The 27032-nt window shown below is 48.3% G+C and overlaps 1 protein-coding gene across 1 annotated transcript; it reads right to left on the reverse strand.

Annotated features, from left to right (window-relative positions):
* Window positions 1-15769: 15769 nt before the first annotated feature.
* CRYBB2 (crystallin beta B2) lies at window positions 15770-26761 on the reverse strand. Its single transcript, XM_016124211.2, has 6 exons — window positions 26752-26761; window positions 25023-25102; window positions 21733-21851; window positions 19104-19236; window positions 17713-17855; window positions 15770-16028 (listed from the first exon to the last, which is right to left on the reverse strand). Exons 2-6 carry the CDS (start codon window positions 25074-25076, stop codon window positions 15860-15862), a joined length of 618 nt encoding a protein of 205 aa, XP_015979697.1. The 5' UTR covers window positions 25077-25102; window positions 26752-26761; the 3' UTR covers window positions 15770-15859.
* Window positions 26762-27032: the final 271 nt, after the last annotated feature.

Consider the following 27032-nt stretch of genomic DNA (forward strand, 5'->3'; position numbering starts at 1 on the left):
GATAGACTCCACGTCTCATTAGGAAGAGCAACAAAACATTCACAAAGGCGTGCGGAGCCCGAGTGCAGGGAAAACGTTATTATATCGGTCTGCCCCAAGGAGTTCACACAACGCGATGCGTAGAGCTCGTGCTTTTCGCCTCCCCCCTCCAGTTCTTGTCCCAGCCCCATGCAACTTTTATTTCGACAGTGCTTTCATAGGAACACATTTGGCGGCAACAGGGAAGTCAGTGGGAATTGAATCTCAGCAGGACGTAGCTGCAACGACAGAGCTCATGAGCAAAGAGAACTGCCCTCCCTGGCTTGGCTCAGGGCCTGGAGCTCGGAGGAAAGGTCGCAGCTCCTGCTGGCAGGAGGTCTGAGTCAAATAGCTGTTAAACCAAACAAACACCCACCGCTGCCGCCACCACCGCCCACACAGCTGTGACCCATTCTTTCCTTGAGAGAGAAAAGACTTTTCTTTGTTCTTTGATATTCTGACCTCTGAAGCATGGAAACTAAAAATAACATCCATGGAGGTGGGGTGCCATATGCGTATCCTATTGTTCTTACCACGCCTAGCAGCCTGTGCCATGGACACTGAGACGAGAGAGAGAACTGGGGACATGAGCAGAAGGACCGTAGGTCTTCAGAAACCAAGGCTTACATTCCCTCTATGAAGCTATCCTTCTGTACCATCCCACCCACCCACCCATCCAGCCATCCACCCTTCCATTCACCCATTCCTCCATCTATTTATCTACCCATCCATTCAGTCAATATTTATCGAGTGCCTTCTATGTGCCTGGCATCATGCCAAGAATTCACTGGTGTATTAGACCTATTAAGAATCTGCCCTCACGAAGCTCACAGTCCAGAGGGAGATTCAGACAATAATGAAGTAAACAAAACAATATTAGAATTGCTTTTGGATAAGCGTATTAAGCCACTGCCCAGGGGATACAATTTGAGCGCCTTTTCTGGGTCAGGCACTGGTATAAGCACATTATTTTCTAATTTAATTCTCATTACTACTTCGTGAGGTTGTTACTATTAATGTTCCTGTTTCACAGAATGGAAAGAGGAGACTGAGTGGGGAGGTGACTTGCCCAGGGTCACAGCTGGCAAGTGACGGAGCTCAGAATTGGAACCCAGGGTGTCCACTGGTCATGGCAGAGCATCAGAAGAAGAAATCACTCCATCCAGGGCCTTCTGCCTCTATCCGTTCTGGGCCTTATAGCCATATCAGGGCAAGGCACAAGGGTTTCCCGTACAGCCACCCTCCTTGTACCTGCTCTTGGTCTGATGACTCAGGTCTCTGGGAATGAGATAAACATTAACCCAGCTTGTCTCTGCCAGCCCCTGGGACAGCCAGGTCTCCTGCTGGGCTCATATCCTGCCTCCAGGGAGTTACTACCAGCCATCAGCTTGGGCCCTCCAGGGCCATCAGTGCATGACTAACAGCCACAGAGTCTCTTAAAAGGTCTTTGAGGATGTAAACATAGATGTCATTAGCAGACAAAGGGAGGAGTGGCCACCCCAAGAGCATCCGACAGCACCTCTGCTTCAATTGTCCATAGCATCTCCGGCTTGCTGTGTGACCCTGAGCAAGCTCTGCCTCTCTCTGGACCTTTTTTCTCCACTGCTGATGGGGTCAATGCCTGTTGAATTCATTCATCCAAATGTCGTTGAGAACCTACCATGTATCAGGCTTCATGACAGGCCCTAGAGAGTGACTGGGCATGGAGTTATAGTTATAAGAGAAAAAGCACAAGGTGCCATGGGAACATAAAACGGGTCAGCTTGACCTAGATTAAAGGCCACAGAGGATTCCCTGGGGAAGTGACATTTCAGCCAAGACTTAAAGGATGAAGAGAAGATATCCAGGTAAAGAAACAGAACAGGGAATTCCAGGCAGAGGAACCAATATCTGCAAAGTTCCAATGTGAGAAAAAGTCACGGACCTGGGAAGCCACCAGAAGGGCTGGATCCTAAGGGGAGGGGAGCACAGTGCAGGAAATCACAGAGATGTCGGGGGGCCTGATCGTTCAGAGCCTTGGTGACAACACTGGGATTGGGGACCTTGAGCACAGATGGAGATAGATGACTGTTGAGTTCTGGGGTGAGGGCCACATAGTCATGAAACGGGCTATGTAGACCCACAAATGGAGCTTAGGTGGAACATTGGGGCTTCAGAAACAATCTTGGCCTACTTCACAACGTTGCCAGGAGTGGATTCTGTAAGACAGCCTGGGTTAGTAGATAGGAAGACAGGGACTAATAGCTTTAACGGGAGCCTGGAAAGTCTTACTATGCGAGGGCAGGGCTCAAGACTCATATAAGCAACTACGTAATTCATTTACCCCTTTACCATTGGTTTGAGCATCCTCTTGGCCCTGGGATCTAATCTGCAGTTAGAGCTGTCAATTGCAGGTAGCAGAGAACCTGACTTGAGAAAAGGGAATCAATTAGCTTCTGTGTTTGAACAGCCCAGGGGCGGGCCTTCAGGTATGGCTTGATCTGGGGGCTCAAATGATGTCAGCAGGATCCAGTTTCATCTCTCTACTTCTCAGCGCTCCTTCCTTGGGGTTAGGTCCATGTGTAGATCCTTCACCAAAGATGGAGTTGGTAGCCCTGCACTTCCTTTTTCATCCCTCCAAGGGCATCAGAAAAGAGGCCCCAGGCTCTTCTCGGGACCTTAAGCCATGCAATGAATTCTGATTGGGCTCATACCTAGACCTATCAGTAGCCATAAAGACAAGATGTGCTAACTGGCTTAGTTTAGGTTGTATGTTCCACCTCAGCATCCAGGGGGTGGAGTCAGATTCCTTGAAAGCCCAGAGAATGAGACTTGGGGGTGGAGGGGGGGACACACCCTAGCAAAACTGGGGCATGTGTAGTAAACGGGATGAGAACCACCACATCCACCCAGGGTGAGATCTTCCTGGGGTCTTCCTGGGGAGTAGGAAAAAGGTTGCTAAGATTTGAGATAAGGGGTGATATTATTGCAAAAAGTCAAGGCTAGGAGTCCGTCGGGAAAATAAGGGAAAGAGTCAGGGAGAGGCTCAGTCACCAGAAAGGGAAGAGATGGAGGAAGCAGGGTCGCTCTGGCATGTATTGTGTTCTGAGCACACAGATATGATCTTTCCAATCTGGGCACCTGCTTTCCTCATCCTCTTTCTTAGGGTGACCACAGGTCCTGGCTTGCCTGCACATCTTGGTATTGTTTGTGGTTCCTGTAATTATTCATGGTGCCCCTTTCTTTCCCAAAGTGCCCTGTTTTGGATGAGAAATTAAGGTCACTGTACATAGTCCTCCAATCTCAAATCCCTGCCCACTTTCTTTCTCACAATAGTCCTGATGGTCCTGAGAACTATTAAAATCTGAATCCAAACTATTAGCAGCTAAAAATTTATTCCTTCCTCACAAGTCTTCATTTTCAACAACTATAACCCCCATACCTTCCCAGGTTTGTTTCTATCCAGGCTTGGGAAGGGGTCTTTCCTGCAAAGACATGTGGAATGATTCCTTTTAAAGAGAGACTCCACATCAAAAAGATTCCAGTCCCAAGGGTTTTCCTGTCTCCGCCCCCTTCACATTCCTGTCCCCATTTGTTCCCACAATAAACCCCCTGTTTTAAGGTAACTTGCGTGGGTCTCTTTTTCCTGCAACAAAAAGAGGTGTACCTAAAATAGGCCGAGGCCTGGGCTGGTGGCCAAATTTGGATGAGAAACTGGGTCAGGCAGGGGAGGGAGCAGCAGGCTGGGATCCTTGAGGACTGGGGCTGCGCAGCGTGCCTGCTAAAGGGGCATTTGTTTATGCCAGGCCCAGCGCTGCTCACTCGACAGCCGTGATCTTATTTAATCTTCTTCTTGACCAAGGAGGTAGGTACTATTATCTACAGTTCACAGAAGAGGAAACTGAGGCTCAGAGGATCAGGATTTGGGGTTCGCATCCCAGCTTTCTGACTCCAAATTCTGTATTTTGGGGCAGAAAGCAAGTTTGGGCATATGACGACAGGCCAAGTAGGCACTGCTATTATGCCCATGTTACAGATGAAGGAGCTGGCTCAGAGTGTAGACATGACTAGCCACTTACAAGCCTCAGAGCTAGAAGGTATCATTGCCAGGATTCAAACCCAGGTCTGTCCCTGGGCTCTTAACCACTAGTCCATGTTTCCTCTCACTCATTAGTCCTCATAAAGTCAAAGTCTCCCAATGCTCCAACCCTTGGTCCTCATGGGCAGGGTTTTAAGTACCCACCTGGTACCTGGCTTGCAGCAGAGGTACGGTAAGTGTAAATACCTCCCTTGCCACTGGATGAAGCCCTCGGTGCCTTGCTATAGGCAGCCCTTTTAGTCTACCCCATCAGACCTTAGTTCAGATTCTTCTCCCCACCTCAGTTACAAGGAGGGACCTGAATGACGAGCTGAGTTGGCCAAAGGGGTTGGCATCAGTCTTCACACAGTCACCCTCATTCTCTGATGCATTTTAATTCCCTTTGAGAAGTACCCAATTTGGGCAGCTCAAGAAAAGACATTTCTTAACAACCACAGTTTATCATGAGTATTTAGGGGCCCCCAGTCTTGGTAAATTGTTGGGGCTTTGTTGGTTCTCTGGAGAGTAGGCAAAACATTTTCCATCCAAATCTTGGAAATGGCAGCTGTAGGTTGGTATATTGATTAGGCATTAGATAGCTATCACTGCATATCAAATTGTCCCAGAACTTGGTAGCTTAAAACAAGAAACATATTGTCTCACAGTTCCTGTGGGGTCAGGATTTCAGGAGTATCTTAGCTGGATGGTTCTAACTCAGGGTCTTGCATGAAGTTGCCCTCAGGATGTCAGCAGACTACAGTCATCCGAAGGCTTGACCGAGGCTGGAGCGCCTGCTCCCAAGAGGGATCCTTCAACGCGGCAGCTGGCTGGCATCCCCCAGGCCCTCGCCACGTGGGTCTCTCCATAAGGCTGCTGAGTGTCCTGACAATATGGCAGCTCCCTTCCCCAGACTGGTGATTTCAGGAAAGCAGGAAGGAGGCAGTCCCAGTGTCCATGCTGTGGAAGTTACACATTGCCGCTTCCATCTTGTTCTGTTTATTAGAAGAAAGTCAAGAAGCCCAGCCCACACTCAAGGGCTCTGCCCTTTGCAAGGAGTATCAAAGAGTGGGTGGGCATATTTTTTACCAGCATAGGCACTATTGTGGAGCGCAACATCAGCCCCGATTCTTTCCTCATCCCTGGATTCCCACTCTCACCCAGTGACCTTGCAGTTCCTCCTGTTAAAGAGATGAATACTGCTTCCCGCCTTTCGATGTTGGGCTTGGATCTGTGACTTGCCTGGGTCAACAGAATGAGGTAGGAGAGACTACATACTGGACCTGAACGTATGCCTCAAGAAGCTTTGCGTGTTTCTGCTTGCCTTCTTGCACTCCCGCCATCTCTGAGGAAGGACCATGTCCAAGGCAGCCCACTGACCCCAGAGAGGATGTTAGACACATGAAGCAGAACAGAGCTGCCCAGCCGAGCCCCACCTGGCTCAGCCAACACGCATTAGACATGTGCGCTAGATAAACGCTAATTCTATGGCACTGAGATTTTTATGGTTGTTTGTTAAACAGCATTACAGCAGTGATATCTTACTGATACAGGTACATGGGCTTGGGAATCAGCCAGTCCTAGGTCCCAATGTCGGTTCTACCACTTCCCAGGCGCAGGCCCTGGGCAAATCACTTCACTTCTCTGAGCCTCGGTGACCTCATCTGTAAAATGGCATGATAGTATCATCTTTCTCCTAGAGTTTTTATGATGATTAAGATCATGTCGGTAAAGTGCTTAGAGCGATGCCTGGCACTCATGATTATTATTAACAGAATACTCTGGACCTGTTGTCCCAACACTATAGTCAGTCGAGGATAAGATATGACTCTCCTGCTCAAGTATCTGCTGTAGCTCCCTAGTTCCAAGTTCCCCCGTGTGATTTCAAGGCTTCTTTCCTCTTCCTTCCCTATTCACTGGCCACTCACCCTCAGTCTCTTATCAAGCAGGCAGGAGGGTGCACGTCTTGGACCCAGAACTTCAGCCCTGTGCATCCTGTGAATTTCCCTCCCACCAGGCCACCTCTCTGTGCTGGCTCAGCTCCTGTATGGCCTTGAGACAGTCTTCAAACTCCCTGGGTCACATTGTGGTTAATGGTACAGGCACTAGAATCAACCATATTGGGCTCTTAATTCTGGTTTCATCACTTACCAGCCGGGTGACTTTGGGAAATGACTATACCTCTCTGTGCTTCTGTTTGCTCATTTGCAAAGTGGGGATCATTATAACACCTTATGGGGTAGTTTAGGCGATTTGATCTTATCAGACGTGTAAAGTCCTATCCCTACAACTGGCATGTTTAAAGTATAAATAATAGTAGTTAGCTAACATTACTACTCATAATAACAGTTTCTTCATCTGTAAATCAGGGGACTGGATTTGTCCTGTAGTCCCTTATGGCAGTGGTCCCCAACTTTGTTGGCACCAGGGACAAGTGCTCCTAGGAAAATCTAATGCCTGATGATCTGAGGTGGAGCTGAGGCGGTGATGCTAGTGCTGAGGAAGCTTTTGGCTCGCTGACCCACCACTTACCTCCTGCTTTGTGGTCCAGTTCCTAAAAGGCCATGGACTGGTACCGTGGGGATCCCTACCTCAGGGCACCAACAGCAGAAAAGGGCTCCTATGGGTGGGCAATAACATGGAGAACCCCCACCACAGGATTTCCACCCCTTCTTCCACTCCAACAGTCTCTTATCTGCTTTGCATTTCGGGGTTCTTTAGGCCAGATTATACAGAGAAGAATTTCATTGCCTAAAAAAAAAAAAAAGGAGACCCCTGGATCAGGAACTTCCGGGGACTTCCTGGCTTTATGTTTTGGGATTTCATTGCAAGGAGCTGACTAATGGCTGAGCAGCAGGCACAGGGGAACACGGTGCTTCGTTCAGAACCCCTGTGACTTCAAGGGCCATGAAGAAGCCGCTCCCCAGCTCCACACACGGCACAATGCCGGCTCCACTCTGCTGCCCCCAGAACACCCACCCCGTAATAGTCTTCTCCTCCAGACCTCACCATGCTCTGTTTCCTTCTGTATATTTTAAACGTGCTCTTGGCTTCCAGCCGCACTCTGCTAGAGGAAAACAACTTGGGGAAAGAAAATTTTTTTTAATGTGAATATACAATGCCAACCAAATCAGCTCCACAAACGGAAAGCTCAAGAGCAGGAATCATCAGAGGGGAGGCTGGTTTGGGGGGCGGGTTCTTTCTTCCTTGTCCTTTTTGATCTTTTATTAAGAGCTTGTTTTGATTCTGCGGTTGCCACGATACGGGTACATTGGGTGGCTGTTTCTGAGAGGCACGTGGATGACTGTTTGTATCAGTTCCACCTCGAACTGTGGCAAGAACTCAGCGGGGTGGCTGAGCTTTGGTTCTAGGCCAGGGGGGTGTCTGCAGGAGGGAGTGGGCTGGCCCTGGAGACCTGCAACAGTGGCCGCAAGGACCTGACCCAGGGACATTGCTTGAAAAAAGTCCATTCACCTCAACATGCTGTATGAGCTGCAGAAAGTTTCTCTGCCTCTCTGAGCCACAGTCTCCTTACCTGTCCTAGAGGATAATAGTTGCCCAAACAACCTCACAAGGGTGAGGAAACGGATGTGAGACAAAAAAAAAAAAAAAAAAAATGCGCCTTGCTGAGTGTTTACTAAATGACGCCCATCAACTCCTGTACCCTTTGCAATGTCCCATTTTACAGATGAGGAAGGCGAGACCCAGAAAATTGCAGTAACTTGTCCAAAGTCATAGCCTGGGAGAGGAGGCTGTTACATAACTCCATTTATACCTTCTCCTTTGCTCAATCTATATGATCATTATGCTTATTTCTAACTCTTGTATTGCATGACTCTATTCTAAGTGCTTCACCCACATTTACATATGAATCCTCACAAATGACCCCATTAAGTAGGTACCACTGTTATCCCTATTTTAATAAATGAGAAAACCTAGTGTTCCTTAGGTAACTTGCTCCGTTTCCCAGTCCACAAGTGATAGAGTGAGACTTGAATCCAGTCAGCCCAGATACAGAGTTCTTGCCGTCAGTACTCAAGGAGAGGTTAGAGAAAGTACAAGACAAACGTGTGGGGTGTCCATTGTAGCACGATTCATAGCAACGCACAATTAGAAGCAACATAAATGCCCATCGATACCAGCCTGGCTTACTAACTTGCATTATGTCTAAACAATGAACCACTCTACACCAATTAAGATGAATGATCTAAATCCACTACATGTTACGACATGAATAATTCTTGGAAACATAACATTGAAAGAAAAGAGCTAGTTACTAAATGAAATGTGGAGTACCGTGTTCAGTCTAGAAACAACACTACATATTATTTATGGACAGTCACCAATATAGTAAAAGTAAAAATAAAGATACAAGTGGTACTTTAAGTCAAGGGAAAGGAAAGGAATGGTTGGGTATGGGGGAGTACACAGTACTTTTTCTGTAACATTTTATTTCTAAACATTTTGTTTCTAAAGCAAGAGATAAACTGTTAAAGGGAAAACCACAGGCCCAAAATGGCGTCACTCATGCTAAAATCTCATGATACCAGACCTAGATTTAATACCTGATCTAATTGCAGTTTCAACCTCTCCCAGAAACATAATCTTAAGCAACCAGTCTGGAATTTTCTAGTCAAACCCAATGCGGTAATCTGTTACGGGTGCCTTCTCCATCCCCACTCTTACCCTAGAAAAAAGAGGCCATCTATATGATAAAAACCCTTCCCCTGAAGGATGTCCGAGCCCCCAAATAATCTTTTCTTTTGTTAATAGCTCCCTTACCCCATCCCTCTTCCTATAAAAAAACTTCCATTTTGAGCCACTCCTCAGAGTGCCCTTCTACTTGCTAAATACAATGTTTCCCGATACATGAATCGTTTAATAGATCTAATAAGAGCTACGAATTTACCTAGTTTAATTTTTTTTTAACAGAATAAATGCTCTTTGAAATGTGAATGAAAAAAGAGCTATGTAATAAACCTGATAAGCTCTGGGGGGTCACATGGCAGTCCTGACAAGCTCGGTAACCAAAAGTAACCACATAGGATGGTCTGATCACAAACTCCTCACTGAGCAGGTAGTCACGTCCCAGGCCTATACTTTCTTAGCAAAGGTCAATCTTTACCTTAAGTGAGCTCTATCCATTGTTCTCACACATCTAGGGTAACATACCTTTGAAATGCCAGAGCAATGTTCTTTTCCTACCCCTCGAAGTCACAAACGTAGGCACCAGAGCACGAGACTACAGCTCCTCTCATTGTTACCTTGTTCCCTGCATACGAACTCTATGTGCTGTAAAGGTTAATTATTAACTACCCTGTACCCACTAACATGCAAGAAGTATGTGTTTCTCCTTTTTGATTTTTATCCAATCCTAGAGATGTCCCCACTTTGCTTTCTCCTGTCTCCTTAACTGACCACCAATGACTAGTATGTACCTTCCTTAAGTTTTTCTCCTTCTATTCTAAATGCATAAAAGGAACTGTAAAACTGCCCTTCTTCGGAGCATTTACGAGCTTACTCCCCAGCATATGTCATCACTGTGGCTCAAATAAACTCATCAAATTCTTTACAGGTTTGGACAGTTTTTATGTCGACAAAAATTACAAGCGACTAGACTACACTGAGCACTGTAAGTGGACACGAGGCTCCCGAGTGCCTCTTACAAGGAGTGGGTGTACTGGAGAAGTCCCACCTCATCCCTTAGTATAACCCCACTCCAGTAGTTAAGCTGCCGGCTTCTGTCACTCAAAGAAAACAGCTTCCATCCTCTTCTCCCTTTCTCCAGTCCCACACAGTAGCCAGACAGTGTTTTCCAGTGCCCATCTGACAAGACTGTGTCGCTCCTTTGCTCAGAACGCTCCCACGCCTTCCCAGTGCTCCCAGAATCAAGTCCCAGCTCCTTTCTGTGGTCAATATTTACCTTCACACCCTGGGCCCTGCTACCTGGCCAGCTTCACCTCCCGCCATTCTACTGCCTCCACGCTGAAGAAGCCACGGTTCACACCTGCAGAGCTACCTACCTTTCCCCTCACCTGATTTGGTTTTTCTCACTTTGCTAATTTCGCACACATGACAACCTTGTTCTGGAAAGCCTTGTCCCCAGCCTTGTCCCTTCCGATGCCAGAAGCCAAACCCCTCATCGCAGTGCTCAAAGCCTTCTGGGAGGAGTCTGAAGGGCCAGCTTGCTTTGCCAACAGGTTGGAGGTGGGCGATTTCCCACTTCCTTTTCATGATTTCCTGCAGTCATTATCGTGTGTTTGCTTGTTAACAACTTACATTTAAAATCCAGGGTATAATTCAGTGCTTTTTATTCAACACCCAATTAATACCACCAAAACAATTAATAAAAACAAAAGACAAAATGACACTTTTCTCTCACTTAGCCCACAGGTGTCCCTCTGGTTAAGCAAAGGGATACCTGTTCCATCTGCACTTCTGGCCCTACCCGGCCCCCCCCCATTCTTCTCCTCCCACTAAGGCTTCAAGACCAAAAGACTGCAGGCAGCAAACGTGCCCAAATTCCTTCCACTTACTCTTCCCAGAACGAAGAAAAGGAGGAGAGAAAGAACTTTGGGCTTCGTGTGTGCGTGTGATGGGTGCACAGAGAAAAAAATCTAAAATCCCTTTCCTACTTAGGACTCTATATCCATTTTTAATAGAATTGTTACATATGTCAAATATATATATCTAATATATATGTTCTAATTATATATATGTGTGTGTGTGTGTGTGTGTGTGTGTATATAGTGTGTGGTGTGTGTGTTTTAGGCACCCAAGTCTCACTGCTTGCCTCCAGACCTCAGTTTCCCCATCTGTGAGATGAGAGACTTGGTTCCGCTCCAGCCCTGACAGTTTATCTAAGTCTGCACCATGAAGGGGGGAGAGGCCAACACTCACCTTGTACAATTTGTTCTAATTCTTCCGCTCCCCATCTGCAACCCTGCCTGAAGTCCCATTATTCGTGACCCCATCCCCTACCCTCTTTAAAAATATGCTTACCCCTAGTATGTGTATCCCGAATGCCCTAGAGCAGCGGTTCTCATCCTGGGGTGATTTCCCACCCGGGAGATACTGCGCTGTGTTTGGAGATGTGGTTGCTTCTTACAACTTGGGGGTACTACTGACACCTAGTGGACAGACGCCAGAGATGCTGCTCAGCAATCTCGCCGTGGACAGGAGACCTCCCCCAGGACACAGCAAGAGAGATGAGAGTAAGGAGCCCTGCCCTAGAGTAAGGGTGTTTAATAGATTTTTTTTTTTTTTTACATAATCTAGACTGAAATGGCTGGAACGTCCTGGTGGCGCCAAAATAGGAGGGAGCACCGAACGTTGAAGAGAAAAGTTACGTTTGTCACACAGCAGCCAGGGGCCTGGCTCTGCACCCATCGCTTTGCAGGCCTGTCTCCTGCTGAATAAGCCTCATGTGCCCTGTCTTCAGACAACACTGAGGCTCGGCTGGTTAAGGCACACTTAAAGCTATGACGAGTCAGGATTTACATCTCATGAAGTTTACAAGTTCAGTTGAGAAGGAGGGCCAAACGAATTGTGCGTCATTACAATGCCATCTGCAAAGAAGGGAAGGGGTTCATGGGAGGGTCTGATGAGGGGACATGCTATATGAAGATGGAGTGAGTCGAGGTGATAATGACGACTATAAAGTGTCCACTCAGTGTCTGAAAGAAAAGGAGGATTCAGATCAATATTTAGACCAATATTTTGGGCAGTGGCTGCTACCTTGGAAACTGGCAGTGTGAGCCACTTGGCTGGTCTTTCCTCATTTCTAGATTAATATAGAGAGGAGATTTATACCCAATCCAAAGTTTTTGTCTTTTTTAATGGAAAAAGGATAACAGCTTCATGCAATAAAGCATTAATCATACACTGGTCCCTGAGAATAAACATCATCTGCCTATTTTAAAAAGAAAGAGGCAGGAAGGCAAATTACCTGAAGAAATACAAAAACTTAAAGCAGTGTTTCTCAAATCTAGGCTTGCATTGGTTCAACGCAGATCACTGACTGCCCCCCTCCCAGGGGGAAGATTCTGACTCAGTAGATCCACAGTGGGTCCTGAGAATGCACATTTGCAGCAAGTTCCCAGGTGATGCTGCTGCTGCTGGCCAAGAACCACTATCCCGGGGCCAGCAGACAAATCTTGGGGATTTATAACACGAAGGACTACTCAAACTGAAAGAGGAGCTACATTTATTTATTGAGCATAATGTCTTCCAAGTTTATCCATGGTGTAGCAAAAGGTAGGATTTCCTTCTCAAGGCCGAGGAATATGTCATTGTATGGATACACAACATTTTCTTTATCCATTCATCTGTCAATGAGCATTCAGGCTATTTGTATGTCTTTCCTATATTGTAAATAATGCCGCAGTGAACGGGGGAGTGGAGGCGGTGGTCTGGACACCTCCACGAGCCCACCTGTTCCAGCTGTGCTTCCTCTCCCCCCACCAGGCTGCAGGGAGTGGGCCTGGGGTGGGTGGGGCTGTCGGCTGGCTGAGTTGTTTCATCTGGGCTTGAACCCTCCCCCTCCACCCCGCTCCCCCGCCCCCGCCCCCGCCCCAGGGACAGGACAGTGAGGAGAGGGAGAGGAAGGAAAGAAGGAAGAGCAAGGGGAGAATGTTTGGGGCGAAGAAGAACACATGGAGCAGGGAAGTCAGAGCACTAAGGAAGCGGAGAGGCAGGGAGAGGAAAGAGGAAGAGAAAGGCGCAGGGGAAGGAGAACAGGGAGGCGGGAGGAAGACGATGGGAGTGAATGGGCAAATCAGCGACTGAATGTGTAGAAAGCGCTTCTGTCCTTGTGTACCCGGCAAACTCTTACACCTCCTGCAAAACCCCACTTTAAAGCCCCAGGAGCCTTCTCTGACTCCACCCCACAAATCTCACAGCCTCCCCTTATCCCTTGTCATATTGCGTTGGTTTATTGGGTCCCCCCACTGTGCGTCTGGCACTGCCTTACAGATTTCACACACTCTGCAACCCTACGAAGAGGCAGGCACTAGGGTTTCCCCCAGGGGAAACTGAGGCACGAAGAGGCTGCTCTGTGATAACGGTGAGTGGGAGCACGAGGCTTTGCTAGTTGCTTCAGTGACAGTGGGTGACAAAGTGATTTCCTCCTGCAAAGAATCGTTTCTGGGTTGGTTGGTTGTTTCCCCTCCCAGCACGCCTCTCCCTGCACTGTCAATAGTTCACTGACCCCGGCGTCTGGACCCAGCTGGTTCTCTAAGCCTCCTCTAACTGGCTGTGAGGTCCGTAGGTGCCCTCCCACCCGGGCCGGAAGCCCTGAGGATGACGCTCTGCTGACACCTGGTGGCTGGAGGTGGGAGTGGCTCCTGGAGGGCGGGAAAGAGGGGCAGGGCATGTCCTGAGGAGATCTGAGAGAAAGGGAAACTGTCCACGCTGAGGGGGAGTGAGCAGAGGTGGGGGGACCCACTGTTTCAGGACCTTGTGCTTAGCCAACTCTCTGAGGTTTCTGTGCCCTAAAGTTCCCACCGTACTTGGAACATAGCATGCTCTTTCTTCGCTGATTTTGCACACTGTTCCGTTTGCCAATATGTTTCACCCCAAGATTCACCTGGAAAATGCCAACTCTTCCTTCAACATCCCCATGTCTTTAGGAAGTCTACTAATATCCCAGGCAGTAACCTCTGCCTTCTCTTGGTGACCCTAACCCCTTCCTCTTACCATCACCCTATTAGTATCCTAGGGCTGACCTTACAAAGTGCCCCGGAGTGGCATAAATAACAGAAATTTATTCTCCTACAGTTCTGTACGCTAGCAGTTCAAGGTCAAGGTGTCCGCAGGGTTGGCTCCTTCTGGGGGCACATGAGGGAGGATGTGTTTCAAGATCCTAGCTTCTGATGGTGTCCTGGCAATCTTTGATGTGTCTTGGCTTATGCCGCATTGCCCCAATCTCTGACTGCATCTTCACATGACATTCTTTCTGTGAGCATGTCTGTCTCCAAATTTCTCCTTTCCATAAGGACACCAGTCATTGAATTATGGGGCCATCCTGCTCCAGTATGACCTGAACTAATCACATCAACAAAGACCCTGTTCCTAAATAAGATTTCATTGTGAGGAACTCGAGGTTAGGACTGCAACATATGAATTTGGAGGAGAGGACACAATTTGACTCATAATAATCACTGTGATTCTATTCTCAAGCTATTACAATCTTCTCAGAGCAGGAGCTCCCTGGGGGTGGGGTTACTTCATATCCCCTACTCTGCCCAGTTCTAAGAACCAAATAGGCACTCAGTTAAGTGTTTGCTGAAGAATAGAAGATTTATTAAGCGATAATTAGTTCCCACCTCCATGGTAATTATTTTAACCATTTGAGCTCATTCAACAGTTTTTCATTTTCCCAAACCTGAGAGGATGATTTTACATGGTAGTATACTGGGGTAAGGATACCTACAATATTTCTGAAGAAGCATAATTTAGAACACTTTGCAATTTATTATAAAGCAGTGATTATTAACCCAATGCAGTAAGAGTACAGAAACACACAAATAGACTAAAGGAACAGAAAAAAAAGAGCTCATAAATAGACCCCAGGCATATGTGTCAACCTAATAAGTGACAGAGGTCACATTGTACCACAGTTGGGAAGACGAACTTCTCAATAAATTATTCGTGGTCCAAAGTGGAAAAAAAGAAATCAGAAAAGAAATTAGATCCCTGCCACATGGTTGTACACAAAAATCAATTCCAGAAGGACCGAGAATGTAAATATGAAAAGCGAAACTTTAAAGCTTTTAGGAAAAAAATATTGGAGACTACATTTGTGACCTGGGGTGAGGAAGAATTTCTTAAAGAAGACACAGAAGGTATAAACCATAAGGAACAGATTGGCATTAGACCACAACAAAATTTCAAACTAGTACATCAAAAGAAACCAAAAACAAAATGAAAAGAAGCCACACACTGGAGTGGATATTTACACTACGGATAACCATCTAACGACTAACATTTGCATAGAGAATGCCTGGGTATTTCGTTTCATCGTCACTGTCCCCTGTTAGGGAGGCATTATTTTTCCCCCTCTTTTTCTAAGTGGAAACGTGAAGGCTCTGAGAAGTCAAGGCCCCATCACTGGTCAAGGTTCCAGAACAGCCATTTGAATCCAGGCCTGATGGACTTGGGACCTGTCTCTGGGGTGGGGTGGAGATGGCAGTTATTGGCTCCTCTGGCAGATCCAAGGAAACTCCCAGGTTCAAGGTGATGAATCAATCATGAGGGAATGGCAGGCAGTGTGTATGTATATTTTATGAGGGCTGGGGCAACTGTCACATACCCCTGAGAGCAATCAGGCTCAGCAGCCACATAAGAGGGAGCCCAGGAGGTCAGCCAAGCAGGCTACTCAGGCAGCATAGGAGTTGTTGAGTCGGGTGAAGAAACAGAGGCTCAGAGAGGACAACATGCCCAAGGCCACACAGCTAAGTAGCTGCAGAGCCGTAAGACTCAGTGAGGACCCGTCTGTCCTACCCCTCGCCCAGACACCACTTTCTAGTTCTCTCTTTATCTCTCTCTCTCTCTTTATCTTTCTCTCTGTCTGTTTCTCTTTCACACACACACACACACACAACACACATACATGCACACACGCATGCACGCACACATGCCCGCACGCATGCAGCACCTCTGCTCCCACTGGCAATAAAAGACACTGCAGCAGACCAATTGCAATTCACACTTTATTCACTCGCCAAGAGGTCTGGGGGACCCTGGGCAGTGGACCAGGTCCCTGGGAAGGAGGAGATGGGGAGGGCACTAGTTAGAGGGGTGGAAGGCACCCCGTTGGTGCCACTGCATGTCACGGATGCGACGCACGGACTGCACCTGGGGATGAGGGGCCCCAAAGTCACTGCTGTCCTTGTAATCTCCCTTCTCCAGCAGGTACTGCAGCCCACGGTAGCCAGGGTACTGGTAGCCAACCCACCTGCAGCGCCAGAGGTGAGAAGAGGGGACATGGGGAAGAGAGAAGGAGAAACAGATAAAAAGAGGAGAGAGAGAGAGAGAGAGAGAGAGAGAGAGAGAGAGAGAGAGAGAGAGAATTCTTCAGCCATTAGGAAAGGTGGAACCTCCCAATCATTTCACAATTCCTGAGCGTTAATCAGGAACAACGCAACCCATCTAGGATCAAGCCTCTCCTTTATTCCTTCTCTTGATGGGGAACTTACTACTTTATGAAACAACTTTTAACTGAAGGCCTGATACTGAATGCAGAGGTAGGGGTGATCTTCAGCTCACTTAAGCTTAGAATAAGACAGGCTTCTTATCCCAGCCCTAAGCCCGGCTGCAAGGCTGAAGGAAAGTGGGCAAGGTCCCAGGAGCATTCTGTATTCCCTTCAGTATCTGAAGTCATCAGCATTTTAAGGGTCACTCACTCTTTTGAGTATCTGAGGAAAGTCACAGTCTCCTCCAGAAGATAGTACACAGCCCCAGCCCACAGAGACCTGCCAGCCAGCCCCTGTGGACACCACAGCTCTGCTTGTTGGTCGCAGGCCCCCACATCCTGGCCCTCTCTGGCTCTGTCAGCCTCTGCAGAGTCCCTGACTCTTACCGGGCTCTTCTCCCTCGGGGATGCCCTTCATTCCCCAGCTGTCCCCTGCAATCCCTACTCTTTCTTGAGATCTCAGGTCAAGAGTACCTTCCTCAGGGAAGGAGTCTAGATTTGTGTAGATTGTTAAATTATTAACAGTTGCCCCCAACTAGACTTTAGTTACACGAGGCGGAAGCCAGGTCTCTTTAATCTATCTTGACATACTGAACACCTAGCATAGTGCCTGGCACGTGGTGGCACTCGACATATTGGATCCATGAATGAAGGAATAAGTGAGGGGACTATGAACCACAGAACTTTTGCACACTATTTTAGGAATCCGACAACCCCCAGAAAGCCAGTTTGTTTTGTCAAACCAGCTCCTTGGGGGAACAGAGTCTTTATTTGCAGCATTTTCCAATCTCTACGGTGTCAATACCCCCATGATGGCTGATTTCAAGCTACCAATAATTCCACCACCAGCTCACAAAAATTCTGAAAATTTAGGTGCCAGCTCTTGCGAGCTGGCGCAAGCCGGCTCCGGCACGCCACTGCCCAAAGCCCATCTGCAGACTCCTATGAAATTCAAATTTTTGATGGTGAGAAATTCCCCAACGCTGATGACCAAGGTTTATGTGCCCAAGAAGTTTAATTTGGTGGGAAATGAAGTCTCTTTTTTCCAGACTCAGGAACTTATGCAGTGAAAGGCCAGTGTGGGCTGGACTTCCCGCCTCTCACAGCTCTGTTAAGAACACTCAACTCATTCCCATGCTTCTGCGACCCTCATCTCTGCCTCGCCGTACACTCTTCACCCACATTTCCTATCCTGCTCTTTGGGGTGGAAGTTATGGCCAAAGTTTCTCTCCTCCAAATATAAAGTATTGCCCAAAAGGCAGGTCTTGATGGAACCTCAGGGGTTGAAAGCCACCACATGTGGGTTCACGATTTCCATGCCCACTTTCTACTGAGAAGACTGAGGTCAGGAGTGTATAGGATCACCAGAGTCGAGGGCAGCACAGGACTTAGAACCCCGAGGGCTGGGCTCCTGGGGCAGGACAAGGCAGGGCGGGGTCTCACTCACGTGCCACTCTGCACACGCACGGATGACACCTTCTCCTGGTAGCCATGGGCGTGGAAGCTGGGCACGTCGTCATCTATGATTTCCATCTTCTTCCCCGTGAAGTTGGGGTTCTCATAGAGGATGATCTTGTGCTCTTGGCTGTCCTGTTGACAGGGAGTGGAGGAAAGTGAGCGTAGGAGAAGGGGCCCAGGGTGAGCCTTTCCACCCATCCTCATGCCCTGGACTTGGGATCGGCAGCTCCACCTACAGTCCTCTGGCCAATACCCCCACCGCATGAGTGCCTGTGACAACTGCCATCGAACAGCAACCATTTGGTGAGATCCTATTGCACTATTTTTATGTAAGGACACTTCAGATTCTAGAATATTTGATTATGAAATGTCATTTTCCCTCCTACAGTCTCAGCTTCCTTTTAAAAATAAATAGTAGCAATGATCTACACACACGCACATGCATGCATGCACACACACACACACACACACACACACGCATGGATGGGTGGGGGCTTACGGTGCCTCCAGTAGACATTTGAGATATTTTGGCTTTCTTTCATCTCCATGTCTCTTCCCATCTTCCTATTCCTGCTACATTTTTCTTAGTTAACTCCTTTAGTTCTTTAAACTATTCATCCTATTTAGAAACTGAGGCTCGGAGAGGTAAAGGGACTTGCCCAAGGTCACACAGCTGGGAGTGCCAGAGTCAATGTAGGAACCCAGGACTGTGGAAAGCTAAGTCTAATGTTCTCTAATCTTCTGCCAAGCTCTGGGAAGAACTAGACTAGGCTGAGAAGGTTCAGGGGTGTGACCGAGTGTTGCTGGGCTCTATGACCGCCCCAAGAATTCACATGCCGATGAGAATCAGGATCAGAGAAGGACCGAAAGGTCACATTGACTTGAATTAGAAACAACAGCTAAACTGCCTTCTCCTGTATACCCAGTCCCATGCACTAAGGCAATGGTAGGCTGGAATTAACAACCAGCTCTCAAAAACAAAAACAAAACTGTCCCAGAATTTCTTTTAATGTTTATGATGGCTATCACTTACTGAGCAATTACTCTGTGGCAGCAGTTACGCAACCATCCACATAGAATAAATCGTGAACAGTATCCCCTGGAGTCTTGTGGATGGAGCCCCCTGGGATTATGCAAGGTGGCAGCTCTCAGGCTAAGCGTGATGGAATCTCAGGATAGTAGATGTGCATATCCCCATTTTACAGAGGAGAAAACTGAGGCTCAGGGAGATGAAGCGACTTTCACAAGGTCACACAGACAGGAAGTCCCCTGCCAATCAGAAGGGGAGCACTACCACAGGTAAAGGTTTCTTCCTGATCCCTAGATTCTTAGCTTCAAGGTGGCAAAGAGAGGAAGAAGAGCAAAGGGCAGGAGGCTCACCACTTTGATGGGCCTCAGGGAGCTGAGGGAGTCTGTCCTCCGACTGCTGGTCCATGAGTCCCAGCGGGGGTACTCACCCTTCTCAAACACAAACTGCTCACCCTTGCAGTTGGCTTGTTCATAGCCCACCCAGCTGCAGTGGAGACAGAGAGAGACAGAGAAAGAGAGAGAGGCTCGTACTCGCCCAGCTCATCAAGTGGTAACAACCCCACCTATATCCCAGCACGGCAAATCCAAGAGCGGGGTCTCCTCAGTTATCCAGAACCCAGTGCTATGCTGACTTCAACCATCTGGAACACAATCAGGAAATAAGAAGGAAATGCAAAAGATGGCCTGGCAATACACACAGATATATAGAGCCCGTGTGCTAAGGCAGTGGTATGCTGGAATTAACAACCAGCTCTCAAAAACAAAAACAAAACTCTGATTGCAGCATTTGCCAGTTTCCATTGTATAAATGCTCCCACCATGGCTGACTTCAAGATATCAGAGTGACATCGCTAAACATGGAGTTGGGAAGGGATGTGTCCAATCAGCCTTCGCCCCTGGAAGAACTGGCTCCAGAACACCTCTGCCTCTAAAGGATCATGTACCTTATTCATACCAACCCTTCTCTTTAGATCTACTTCCTCTTTTGTTCTTGATGGCCGTCTCTTGACTCGTATACTACAAAAACATATTCTAACAGTCTCTTAGACGCACAGAAGAGAAATAGTACCTTAAAGGGAAGAATGGCCTTTCTGGGTGGGCGTGGCTAATAGAGGAAAGGGGAAAATAGGAAAAAAAGAAAGCACAGATTTCAAAATGCTTAGCATTTGGGGTGTCATCCATTGCCAGGGTGAACATTGCAGCCTGGTGCCATCATGGCTGTTCGGAACAGTAATCTAAGTCGTTAGTGTTCCTTGCTGCTTTTAGAAGAGGACGTGCTCTTGATCCGGCAATTCTGCTTGAGACTATGTGTCCTTAAAAAACAGTTGTCAAGAGCTCACTGGTATGCGATTAAGGATGTTCATCATGGTGTTGTTTAAAATGCCAAATAATTGAAACGACTTCAAAATCTAACGGTCAGGGCCCATTTAAGTAAATCACGGCACATCCCATGATGGAATGTTCCAAGGCCACGACAAATAATGAGTAGGACGTGGGTTCTCAAACTCGGCAAAATATCACTAGGTGAGTTTTTGAAATGCAGATTTCTGGGCTCCAGAACCAAGAGTTTGATTTAATGGGACTGGGAAGGGCTCCAAGAATCTGCCTTCTGTGATTCTGATGCAGATTTACCTAAAAACAACGACAGCAACAAAAAACAAACAAACAAAACAAAACAAAAAAACCTGTCCAAGAAACACTGACCCAAAATATTACTTAATGACATGCAGAGAATTTGGGAAATCTTGTAGAATTTTCAGAATGAATTACAAAACAATATGTATAGCATGATCTGATCTTGATTAAATATGTATTAACTATGTTTAATCGAAATCAGATCATTTTATATAAATATACAAAGAAAAATCTAGATTTCTATCAAAATCTTAACAATGGTTACTTCTGAGTTGTAAGTCATGATTTTCTTCCCTAAACCATTGCTTCTTCATTTTAAATAATAAACAATAATAGATTTTTAAAAATCAAAAGTTATATTTTTGAAAAGAAAGCAGAGGAGTGTAAAATCCATTTGAAAAATTCTCCCATCCAAAGACTAAATAAAAAGACAACTGGAAATCAGATGCAGCACTTAAATGACCGCACGGCAGTTGCCCTGGAAGGTGCACCCCAGGCCCAGCAGATGCCCCGAGCTTGTCACAGGAGCACCTTGGCAGGGCCATCCCTCCACTGTGCTCTCCTCACAGCAGACTTGGATTCGAGTAGGGTCACTGAATGCTGCAAAATTCCATGAGAACCTTGAGATGTGATGCAGGTTGCCCAGGACCCCCAGCCGCACCAGACTCACTGACTTATTGGATGGGGGTGACCGGTAGCCACCCCTGATTTCTGAGTCTCTTCTGGAGAAAGAGTGGTCAGGGAACAGCAGAGAGAAGCCTCCACTGGCTGTACTCAGCTACGTGACAGGAGCAATGCAGAGTCACACCCTCCCCATCACCACCCCTTTTCTCTTGGGTCAGGGGCCCCAGATGCATAGATGACTCTGCTAAGACCGAGTATAGTCAGGATTTGGGGAGGAAGGGGTGGATGCAAAGTTGGGACACCTAGTTTTAAACTTCCCAGGAGAGAGGACACTCCTAGAGCCAGAGATGGGCAGCTCTGAAAAGGCCCATGAGAGTCACTATAACCACCTTCCTGCCTCAAGGAAGTGGCTGACCTCAGCGTCATGCTTTTCATATGAACTCTGTCCCTTTACCCTGTCTCCTACAGAGGAGGAAACTGAGGTTCAGAGAGGAAAGGTACACAGTCCAGCAGTGGAGGAGCTGGGATTCGAACCCAGCTCTATCTGACTCTAAGGCACATAGTCTCTTGATAGGCTGCCAGGCCCTAAATCCTGCCCTCCCCCCACCTCTGCTCCAGCAGCACAGTGTAGGAGCACAGTGAGGGCAGATCTTTCCAGTTCCACAGCCCAGGTGCCTCACCCTGGAAGCCCCTGAGCAGGTGAGGGTGCCCCGGTACATACGGTCCAGCTTGCACCAGGACGGAGCCTGCCTTCTCCACACCCGTCTCCTTCAGGTTGGGGCAGGGCCCGTTCAGCTCATGTGAGTGGCCTTGGAAGTTCTCCTGCTCAAAGATGATGATCTGTAACAGGAGGAGAGAGTCAGACCCTGTCACGGTGGGGAGGAAGGAGAGCAGGGCAGTGAGGGATGGGGAGGGCACCCGGGGAGCCTGGATGCATGTGGAAGGATTCTGCCCTGGGGAGTCGCAAACTAAACATACAGTCAGACAGTCCTGGCTCTGCTGGCCACCAGCTGCGAGATGCTCAGCCAGTATTTCACCTCTCTGAGCCTCAGTTTCCCCACCCGTAAAATGGGAAATAAAGACAGAATCTACCTCATGGGGTTGTTGGAAGGATTCGGAGAAGCACAATGTTAGCACACAGTTTTGGCTTTGTGTGAGAGGCATAACGACATTAATTAAGGTCCCCCAGTAGGTAAGTAGCTGAGCTGAAACTGGAGCCCAAGTTCGTTTGACACTGAATCCATAAAAGCAGCACTTTGAAAACTCTAACATGCACAAGAAGCACCTGGGATCTTGGTTAAATGCAGTTTCCAAGCCAGCAGGTCTGGGATGCCGCCCCAGATTCCGCATTTCCAACGAGCTCGCAGGTGAGGCTGGTACCACTGGTCTGTGGACCACAGTACGAGTAGCAAGATGCCAGACCACGTTGCTTGAGCTTCTCCCGCTGGCATTAGAGCTGGCCCGGTACCTCATCTGTACTTCTCACCCCCTCATTTCACCTGCCCCCTTTCCTTAAGCCCCTATAGGCTCTGCAGGTCTCCCTCAGACCTTCCCCCAGGATACTTCTTAAAGGGAGTTCACTCCCCTTGCCTCACCTGGTCCTCTCATCATCCCAGAGAAGGGGGCCGGCACGATCCCCATCAGAAAAACAGAAGTGAAGAGGCCGCTCAAGGCCTCATAGCCAAGTGCTAACTTGGAGACCAGCTGCCACCTTTCACGATTCCAGGAAGCTTTGGGGGCAGAGGGATTTCAGCCATACTTCCCCAGGAGCTGCCTCTGGATGAAGAGGGGGTTCGGGGCAGCAGGCCCCCAGGAGGAACAGCTGTGCAATCCGCATGGTCAGCACTGGCTGCGTAAACATGTCCCTCTCTCCCAGGCCGGGGATTAGCCACATAAAGGCAGGGAAGGGAGGCCCGCCAGGGCTCAGAGACAAATTCCACAGACTCAATTCAGCCCTTATGGTCACTGACTCGACAACAGATGGTCAGGAGACACGGACGCTGATGTCGCCTCTGCTGCATCCAGCTGTGCAGCCCTGGGAAGCACCTTGACTGCTCTGAGCCTCTGCTCTCCCATCTGTAAAATGGGGAATCACACCTGTTTTGCAGAGTTACTAGGAAAAATCAAGAATACAGAAGTTAGGGTCCAGTTCATTACTACCCTGGCCTGGGAGACAACAGCTTGCAAGGGCGAGGAAGGCGAGGAAGATCAGCCACTCCATGCATTTGAAAGGCCTCAGAGAGACCGGGAGCTCAATATTATAATTCTTCTTCTTGTTGTTTATCAACAAATGGATACTAAAATTTTACATGTTATCTAATCCTTTAAACTGCCCAGTCCGATACAGCAGCCGTTAGCTACATAAGTTTATTGAACAGGTGCAATTGGTCCAAATTAAGATGTGCTTCTAAGTATAAAATACACATCAGATTTTAAAGATTTAGTATGAAAAAAAGAGTTTAAAATAGCCCCCTAATAATTTTTTTTTATTGATTATACCTTAGGCTATGTTGGGGTTAATAAAATAGGATATGAAAATTAATCTCATTTGTTTCTTTCCAGTTTTGGAACGTGGCTGCTAGGAAATGTTCAGTTACATGTGTGGCCCCCATTTAATGCCTGTTTGGCTGCTCTAAGCCACATTACACTGACCTTCTTTCTGTCTCTCAGGCTCACCCGGCTCGTTTCGACCCCTGGGCCTTTGCACTTGCTGTGCCCTCTGCCTAGAATGCGCTCCCCTGCCCCTGCTCCAAGATTTTCACATGGCTGCTCCATGACTTGACCCGGGCCTTCGCTCCAATGCCACCTCCTCGGAGAGGTCCTCCCTGATCACCTTAGCTAAAACCACCCTGACTTCCAGGAACCACTCGCTCGCTGTACTGTATATTTCTTCACAACACTTCTCACGCCTTGAAGTCATATATTTCTTGGTTTGTTTCTTATCTGTCTTTCCTCTAAAAAGTACATCCCTCAAGGGACAGAATGGGGTGGGTGGCTGAGGGGCTGCATGAATGAGCTCAGGCTTTTCTGGCTGGGGAGGCCCCAGGGCAGACAAAGGACAGTTCTAGGATGGACTCCCCGTCCTGGGTCCCAGATACAGAAGGAAACAGGAAGGCAAGCTGGTGGACGGTTGGTGGTAGAAGTTTCGGCAGAATAGGTGTGACAAACTTCCAACAATGGAGTAAGGACCCACTGCCCTTAGGAGGGCAGGAAGGTGAGAGAGCAAAGAAGGGTTAGGGTTAGGGTTAGGGTTAGGGTTAGGGTTAGGGTCAGGGTCAGGGTCAGGGTCAGGGTTAGGGTTAGGGTCAGGATTAGGGTTAGGGTTAGGGTTAGGGTTAGGGTTAGGGTCAGGGTTAGGGTTAGGGTTAGAGTTAGGGTCAGGGTCATGGTTAGGGTTAGGGTTAGGGTCAGAGTCAGGGTTAAGGTTAGGGTTAGGGTCAGGGTCATGGTTAGGGTTAGGGTTAGGTTTGGGGTTGGCGTTAGGGCTAGGGTTAGGGTTAGGGTTAGGGCTAGCTGGCATTAGGTGGGCACACCAGAGGCCGGGCTTCTTCGCGACTACCCTGTACTATGAATTCAGTGCTCTTCACTTTGTGAACGAGGGAATTGAGGCTCAGAGAGGCCACGTGGCTGTCCGGGTCACACAGCAGTCATGGAGTCAGGACTCACATCCCATCTCTCATTCACTAACCCCCTTTTAGATGGCACTGAAGGTCTGCCATTGGGGGGCCCCTATGGGCCATAGGGTGTAGGGTGGTGGGTAAGGCAAAGAAACTTAAGTCTCCAAAGTGGGAAGCTTGAACTGGGATCTCTGGCATGCCAGTTGTGAGCTGGGGAGGGACCGTCAGAATCAGCCCCCAGCATGCAAATGGGGGAGAGTGAGGCCCAGAGAGGAGCAGGGGTAGAGTGGGGAAGGCCTAGGAAGGCAAATGCCATCCCCACTTTACAGAAGAGAAACTGAGTCTGAGGGATGAGCTTTGCTTGCTCCTCACAACCTCCCCCCATAGTACCCACCTTGGGGTTGAGGGGCTGTGGCTTGCCCGCTTGGGTCTGGTGGTCTGAGGCCATGGTGGGCTGTCCCGTGCAGGAATGACCTGGAAGACATGGGAAGCAGCGTTGAGCCTCTCTCTGGGCCTCAGCTTTCTCAAGTGGGGGCCATGCCCCTGAAGCCCCAACCCCTGTCTTTTGTCTCGCTGGTTTCAGGTGGTCCTAAGGCTGTGGGGTCAGCAAGCAGCTGGCCACGTATCCATCCTTAGCTTCACTTTTTTGTGTCCAGACCAGCTCCAGAGAGAAAAATGAGGTCTACCAAAAAATAAAATAAATTAGAGCTTAAGTGGGGTCTCAGATGGGTCTCCGTCGTTCAGGTCCTACACAGAATGGATAGAGCAGTATGGGGCAAATAAAACCCATGCACTGACCGTGCTTGGCTGTGCTGTGGCCCAGTCTGCAATCTCATAAAGTCCCCTGTATGTCCTGTCCCTCACCTCCAACTTCCTCCTTGACCACTCCCCACCGGTACCCAGAATGCTCCTCTCTGCCATTGGTCTTCTTCGCCCCCCCCGCCCCAGAAGCCATCTATTATGGAGCTCATGCTAAAGAAAGCAAAGACATGAGTGTGATGGTGGAAGTTCAGGCACTATGACAGGCAGCAGCAGGAATTTCTTAGCTGGTGAGAACATTAGAAGAGTCTGGAAAACTGTCAATCTCTTCTCCCTTCCCGTGGGAAGAACAGGGAACCCAGCCTGTGTTTTCTCAGTGAAGAGGGGAAACCTGACCTGCTTCTCCAGAGATTATGTTCAGGTCCCAGAAGCCCCTTCCACACTGGAGGCCAGGCCAAGATGTCCCCAGGAAACAGGAAATTCAAATAAGCAGCCTAGGAGCTAAAACTGCTCTTCTCTCTTAAGAAACCAGCCCTTTGAGTCCATCATAGTATCAGAGGTCCTGCCAGTACAGTCCCTCCCTGGTCATCTGCATTCTCAGACCAAAGATTAAACGCAATCGATCCAACCCAGGTGCTGGCTCTGCTGCTTACCAGCATTGAGGGTGTCCTCTCCGTGCCTCAATTACTTGTTCTGGAAGATGGGGACAGTAACGGCATCTATCCGTTAATGAGCTATGATGATTCAATCATATAATTCAGAAAACTCTAGCACTTGGCAGAGGTCCCGGAAGACACTCAGTGCTTAGTACAGGGCAGCAATGATGCTTGATTAGGGTCATTTCCACCAAGTGCTCGTGGCTTTGAAACTACCCGTTGCTAGGAGCTCCCAGAGAAGCATGACTGCTTCCTCGTCCCTAGCGCTCCCCAAGACAGGACATATAGTGTGTGCCGGAGTGTTTGTGGATATGGAGAGAGCTGACTCACCGCCCTAGAACCGATGCTGAATTTCCACTGGTTTGATTTCTTCTTCTTGAAAACCCTTTTTCCCAGTCGCTGGCAAAACAAGGATGCTGATGGACTGTTTAATATTAACAAAGACTATTTGCCCACGTACCAACTCCATGCCAAGGACTGTGCTGGACCATTTGCCTATGTTGTGCCCAGGCACCACAACAAAGGAGGTTTTAAGACCCCTCTCCCCATTTAACAGAAAAGAAAACAGAGGCTTGGAGAAATGAAGTCTTTGCCCAAGGTCACCTTGTCAGAAAGTGGTGGCATCTGGATTCGAATCCAGGTCTCCCACACTTTCCATCAGGGACGGGGATGAGAGAAAGGCAAGGCAAGCAAGAGAGGCATTCTTACCAGTGACACCGGCCCCCGGAGTGCCCATGAAGCCAGGTTGCTGGGAGGTGGCATTTATACCTTCCCCAGGAGTGCCGGTGCCAAGATGGGTGACTGCCGCGTCCCCGCGGACAGCGGGACGAGAATGCTGGATTAAGCCCGCACCAAAGCCCGGGTCAGCAAATGCCCACAGACATTGTGTCTCCACACAATAATGTCATTAGCTTTCAGATTCGGCCGCGCCAGGATGGTCAGGCGGCTGGGCAAGGAGATGCCCGCTTTGCATGCATCAGCCATCCGGC

The sequence above is a fragment of the Rousettus aegyptiacus genome, unplaced genomic scaffold, assembly GCF_014176215.1.
Source record: "Rousettus aegyptiacus isolate mRouAeg1 unplaced genomic scaffold, mRouAeg1.p scaffold_m13_p_5, whole genome shotgun sequence".
Classification (NCBI taxonomy): domain Eukaryota; kingdom Metazoa; phylum Chordata; class Mammalia; order Chiroptera; family Pteropodidae; genus Rousettus; species Rousettus aegyptiacus.

What these genes read in the sequence shown, in the direction of transcription:
- CRYBB2 (XM_016124211.2), bottom strand. Translation starts at nt 25,076, where the DNA reads ATGGCCTCAGACCACCAGACCCAAGCGGGCAAGCCACAGCCCCTCAAC. An exon ending in CCCTGAGGCCCATCAAAGTG is followed by an intron (nt 17,856 to 19,103) that starts GTGAGCCTCCTG and finishes CCCTGTCAACAG; the next exon opens with GACAGCCAAGAGCACAAGAT. An exon ending in GTGCGTGTGCAGAGTGGCAC is followed by an intron (nt 16,029 to 17,712) that starts GTGAGTGAGACC and finishes CTGGCGCTGCAG; the next exon opens with GTGGGTTGGCTACCAGTACC.